Source organism: Protobothrops mucrosquamatus, unplaced genomic scaffold (genome assembly GCF_001527695.2).
Source record: "Protobothrops mucrosquamatus isolate PMUCROS unplaced genomic scaffold, P.Mucros_1.0 scaffold_177, whole genome shotgun sequence".
NCBI classification, from domain to species: domain Eukaryota; kingdom Metazoa; phylum Chordata; class Lepidosauria; order Squamata; family Viperidae; genus Protobothrops; species Protobothrops mucrosquamatus.
Genome location: NW_015386253.1, coordinates 1,929,869 through 1,936,383, shown reverse-complemented (window position 1 = coordinate 1,936,383; position 6,515 = coordinate 1,929,869). Strand labels below are relative to the sequence as shown.

Sequence of the window (6,515 nt, the reverse complement as noted above, 5' to 3'; positions counted from 1 at the left end):
GGACTGGCCTAGGGCAATTTTTAGAGGGGTTTTTAATCATATTTTAATTAGACAACATTTAAATATTTCTTTTTAACTAATTTTAATTTTGTAATTGTTATTGATGTATTTTTTAACTGATTGTCAGCCGCCCTGAGTCCGCAAGGAGAAGGGCGGGATATAAATTCAATAAATAAATAAATAAATAAATAAATAAATTCTCAGTCACCTTCTCTCAATATACTAGGTTTTGAGAGGATCAAATGGTAGATTCCTATATATGCTATCTTTATTTCCCCTCCAAAGGGCAGAATATAAATGTAATCAAAATAAGCTCTATGAGCTATATATGAAAGGGACAGATCTTGGTTTTATAATTTACTTTTCCTCACCGCCCCCCAATCTGGATACCTCAGCAATAACTAAACTAATCAAAAATATATTTACAAAGATATTTTAAGAGAGATGTATCAAGTTTATGGAATTGTCCAAGTCTGCTGTACTTTGAACAAATGCCTCTTAATGTGTTTTTCTTTCAGGATACGAGAAAATGTAATTTTTGAGCTGTTTCCTGTATTGTGACAAACTAAGACCATTCTTAGGAAGATCCAATTTACTGATAATATGAAAAGTAATTAGAAAATATATATATATATAAATAAAAAATAGATTACAAATTACAAAAATTAATAAGTCGATAACAAAATCCTATATATGCAATTCACTTTGTGATCAAAATGCAATCAGAAAAATATAGTCAAATTACATAAATTATGGTAATTCGCATGAAATATACAAATTACAAATATATTTGAACCATAATATTTATCTAAAATTAGTTTAAATGATACATTTCTACAGAGAATGGTAATATAAATTAATGAATAATTCTTTCCAATTTTGCCTAATTCCCACATTATTATATGTAATTAAATGCAAGATATACATAATAATGATTATATCCTTTATCCTTTAATGATGAGATTATTATATTAAAGGAAACAAAGGTCTTTATCACAACCTAACTAAATTACAAGAATCACAATTACTTCCCTACACAATTACTTCCCTACACTTTTATCTTTACTCTATGAATGGTAAAATAGAAATGTCACATTTACTGAAAATATTATTTTAAAGAGGGTATTAATATATTTCACATAAATTAGCTTATGTTTTCTAAAGATAGCATAATTGAAGTGTAACTTTAGATCCAGTCAGTAACTCATTTTGTTTCTTTTAAGTGCCTCGGAAGGAGTGTGTCAGTTGTCTTTATTATTATTTTTTTAATCTTAGTGTTATTTTTAATTAATAGCAATATTTCAGCTCATACAATTTATTGACTTTTAACAGGAACTCATACAATTGATGCTATCTCTTGGGATAAGCTACGTCAAATTTTACTTCTCATTTTTTTATCTTCAGCTTATTTTAGTTATCGTTTTCTCTTTTAATGATATTCAGATGTATGCTAGTTTAGCCAAAATTGCAAAATGATTGTTAACTAAGACATTCATGTAGTGACTGTTTGATCAAGATTGCAATCCTGGCATTCCCAGCTGCAGTTGTTAAGTAACTGGGCAGGTCGTTAAATGGATGGAGTCATAGGGGCTGCCTGTCATGCATGGGAACTCACTGCACTGGGCTGAAAAAAATGAGGCAGGGAACACCAAGATCCTTACTTTGATTCTTCAGCTCAGGTAGAAATTCCTCTCCCATCCATGTGAGAGAGTGAACTTGTGCACTGCATTGGAGAGATGAAATGTGATCCAAACTTTGTTTTTGAAGCCTGATGAAGAATTTCCACTTCCACCCCAATGCATGGAGGGGAGGGAAATTCTGTAGCACGTAGCATTAGCTTGCAACTTTCCCGGCCAACTTTTCCCATAACTTTCTGGGGAAGCTGGCAGAGAACGCTGCAAATGGTGATGATCACAGGCTGCTTGACAACTGGTCATAAGCATGAATGGATTCCAAATACCAATACTGTGATCACTTGACTATGGAGGTGTGTGTGTGTGTGTGTGTGTGTGTGTGTGTGTGTGTGTGTGTGTGTGTGTGAGAGAGAGAGAGAGAGAGAGAGATATTTTATAACTGGATCTGCTTTATGGACTGCAAAGCACATTTTCAAAGCCATCATAACTTTGAACAATTGTTAAAGACCAATTTGTAAATCGAAGACTATCTGAAATCATCAGAAGGAGATATTAACAAAATATTCAGAAATAAATATTTAAATGAGAAACAAAACTTTAAAGAAAACTATAACACAGGTGGTCCTTGAATTACGACCATAATTACTTTTGCAAAGCAAAACAGTTTTTAAATGAGTTTTGCCCCTTTTTATAACCTTTCCTGCCACAGTTCTTAAGTGAATTACCGTAGTTCTTAACACAACTGTAAAGTGAATTTGCTTCCCCATTGACTTTGCTTGTCAGAAGGTCCCAAAAGATGATCACATGACCTTCAACTGTCATGTATATGAACCAGTTGCCAAGTGTTCAATTTCTGATCAAATGATCATGGGGATGCTGCCACGATTGTGTTAGTGTGAAATATAGTGATAAGTCTCTATTTTCAATGCCTTTGTAATTTTTGAATAATCAGTAAATGAATTGATGTAAATTGAGGACTATCAGTTGAGAAAAAACAGTTATATATTCATGATAAAAGGGAAACACAGAGAAATATGAACAACTATAACAAGGCCATTAACTAAATTTCAATTGAAAACCTAACCATTGTCTATTCCTAATCAAATGTCTGAAGCAAGATTTTGTTAAAATGGTACAATATGTGTTGTGACATTAATACATCAAATATTTTCCTTTTGTGCCTGTGTTATGGTACAAGTACAAAAGAGAGAGAGTATTTGCATCATGACACACATTTCATCATTGCTCCCTTTACTATTTCATCCTCTAAGCACCTGTGCTTTTCAAGACTGACATGTACTGGAAATCAGAGAAACAGCTGTACAGACGTCTGAAGAAAAGGATTAGATTGTGATGGTAGTTCCACTGAAGAGGGCATTTTCCCCAAAGCCATAGGAATAATGAAACTTGAATGCAGCTAAGTGGAAACAATGAATAAAAAATGGACTCAACCGAAACCACAATCTTAACTATGCAATGATTGTGATATGGATAGAAGACAATACTATGGAATTTATCAAACTTAGAAAGAAATTGGTGGAGGATGAAGAGAAAAATGGAAGGAAGAAAAGAAAACAACAGAATGAAAAAAATAGATTTTAGAAACACAATAAAATGAAATCACATGTAATAACAGGCTGGGAACACAAAATAGGGAAATTAGCAATTGAAAAGTTAATTTAATATTAATTTGATGTTTCAAAGTTTAAAATTATTACTCAAATAAGTTCATACAAATGCTTTTTCACAATATAGAGAGCAAATTTAAATCAAACCTTTTCTTGAGTCAGCCTCTGCAAATGGATACCACATGATAACAAAGCAGAAAACATTGTCAGCATGTACTGTTGAACTCTGCAAATTCCCGTTGCAAGTGAATGTATCACAGCTATTAATCCCACCTTCTCAATAACATTCTGGAAAATACTAGGTGAGTGCCGCGTAATTTTACACAATGCCTGTATAAAACAAATTCTGTTTAAATAACTGTAATAAATATAAATTCAACATAGCTTCAAGTCTCTCAATATAGTTGACCACAGTTAAAAAGCATAATGAGATAGTTCCATTAGCCTTTTGAGGAAAAGCATAAGATTATAACTTTCATTATTCTATTAATTTTTTAAATAAATCTTGCTTCCTACCAATTAATTATTTTTATTATATTTTAACTTCAATATAAGGGAATATATATGGTTCAGGGTTGAACAGTTGCGGAATTCTTGATGCTCTTTGAGTTTGGTTCTTTGCTTGCCAATGTTTTGTTACCCAACTAGGTAACATCATTAATCGTGAGTCACAATTATTATATTATCTGATTGGCTAATGGAACATCTGCAAGCAAACAACCAAGGTCAAAGAGCAACAAGATCTCTATGTTTTATCTTTCAAAATATCTTTTAAAATGATTTTTTAATTTTAAAATGTAGGCTATTCCATAAGTAGGAGAGCTTTGCCACATAGATTAACTTTTTGAAGCTGTATCACAAAGTTAGGTTAACTGATACAAGTTGTTTGTATCAAACTGATGGGGAAATCAGCAGGTATCTTTTTTTAACTTCATGATAAAATTCCTTTGTTTAGGAAATCATACGAATACACTTCCTAACATTGCACATACACATTTGATAGAAAGCATCAAGGTATAAAATGCTTAAATGTAATGGTAATACTAAATAAATCATTTTAAAAATGCATTTCTGTTACAGTTAAATATCAATTAAATGAACAATTTGAGGCAAGGTATACCTATTAAATCTAAAGGAATTTTATATCCAAATTTAGCTGATGTGATTTATACATTTTGCATTGATTTACATATTTGTATAATTACATCTATATAAAGCTAATATTGATTCTTGTAACCTTTAACTAGGACAAAAGAACCAAATATTTTAAACGGGTTAATTTAACAGAATATGTTCAAAGTCCAGGACTCATTTTCCATGTGGAATTGAAATTTGACAAATTTTATAAAACATTTTATGACAAAAATATTATATAACAGTTTATCACATAATGCAAAATATTAGAAAACATTTCCTCTCCTTATGTTTAACTATGCTACACAGTTCAACATGGGCAATTTTCAAGGCAGATACATCTCTGAATATATCCCAACTTTTCCAATGAAAGCAATACATTAGAATCTCTGTCTTTAGGAAGGAATCTGGTAAGGAAATATCTCTGATACAGTGATCCCAAAGAGCACAAGTTGTCTCGTATATTAAAATCTTTAACTGGGTGAAATAGTGCATCATAGGACAAAACCTTTTCAACCAAACTGCCTCAAATAGGCTAACTTGCAGACCTAACAAAAACAAAAAACTTACTGAAATAGCAGTTATTCTCAAAGAATCTATGGTGGAATGCATAAAAAGATACCACAATACTAGTCCAATTTCTCCAGTAATAAATCCTTGAGCATGAGGAGAGATAGTAGAACATACATTTTCAACAATTTTTGCTGCTATATGATTTATAACACATTCTTCCTAAAAAAAGAGAAAAATAATTATTACATATTGCGGAGAAATTAATGTCAAAACAACTGCTCAAAGAAACAAGAAAGTTATATGTGTGCTAAATCCCCACTGACAGACATTATCTCTACTACATTACAAGGACAGATACAAACGAAGTTGCTTTATATTCCCATGCCCTAGAATACTTTCTGCTTATAAATAATATTAGGATTAGGAATACATCTTTTGGTCAGTATGTAATGGTTACAAAAACTGTATGGAAACTATAATAAACTATAACATAAACAAAAGTTACTTTTTCTTCTTCTTACAACAAACAGGAGAGCTGAAATAAATAAATCCCTGTTGAAGAGATTTCATTAATTTCCCCTTTGCTAGATGACTTAAAGCAGGCATGTCAAACTGCCGGCCCATGGGCCGGATGCATCATACTGAAACCGCACCCACTCCATTGCCAGCAATGGGGGAAAAGTTGCAATACGTCACGCGACATCACATGTCGTCACGAGTTTGACATGCCTAATTTAAAGCAAAGATATCAGATGCCCTAGTTTACACAAGTACTTATGAATAACAATCCTGTATATGGATCGATAATTTAATTAACAGCAAAGTTTGGTTTTCTTATTTAGTATAGTTCATATACATTTAATGTTTAAGATTCCAATCATCTTGTGCAGTGTGTGTGTGTGTGTGTGTGTGTGTGTGTGTGTGTGTGTGTGTGTACAGGTAATCCCCAACTTACATCCACAATTAAGCAAGTTGTTAAGTGGTTTTTACCTCATTTTTCCCACAGGTAAGTGAATCAGTTGTTAAGTTAGCAATATGGCTGTTAACTGAATATGGCTTCCCCACTGACTTTGACAGAAGATTGAAAAATATGATCACATGATCCCAGGATACTGCAACCATCATAAAAACATGCCAGTTGTCAAGCATCCAAATTCTGATCACATGACCATGGAGACAGACAGTGCTTCCCACACATCAGATAAAATTACAAAAATATTCACTATAAAATATTTTGATACTCAAAAATTAATAATATGAATCTTAATTTAAAAATAATGGGGGATTTCAACCTGCCATCGGTGGGCGAGGCGTCGGCGGCAGCTCAGGAGTTCTTGGCTTCCATGACGGCCTTGGACTTGACCCAGTTGGTACATGCCCCCACTCACACGGGGGGGACACACACTGGATCTAATTTTTGTCTCTGGCCAGTGGCAGAATGATCTGGAAATGGGGGAGGTAGTTATTGAGCCCCTGTCATGGTCAGATCATTCACTCCTGAAGCTGGATTTCCGGACCGCTCCCCCCCGCCGCAGGGAGACGGAACCACAAAGATGGTTCCGTCCCAGGCGACTGATGGACCCCACTAGGTTCCTGACGGAGCTTG

General features: G+C 33.3%; 1 protein-coding gene across 1 annotated transcript in view; it reads right to left on the bottom strand.

Annotated features, from left to right (window-relative positions):
- ULK4 (unc-51 like kinase 4) overlaps window positions 1-6,515 on the bottom strand; it is a 173,271-nt gene that overhangs the window by 110,230 nt on the left and 56,526 nt on the right. Inside the window, exons 19-20 of the mRNA XM_015822838.1 lie at window positions 4,967-5,128; window positions 3,410-3,592 (exon numbers count right to left, since the gene is read on the bottom strand). Coding sequence (XP_015678324.1) covers window positions 3,410-3,592; window positions 4,967-5,128 — 345 coding nt within the window. The remainder of the gene's footprint in view (window positions 1-3,409; window positions 3,593-4,966; window positions 5,129-6,515) is intronic.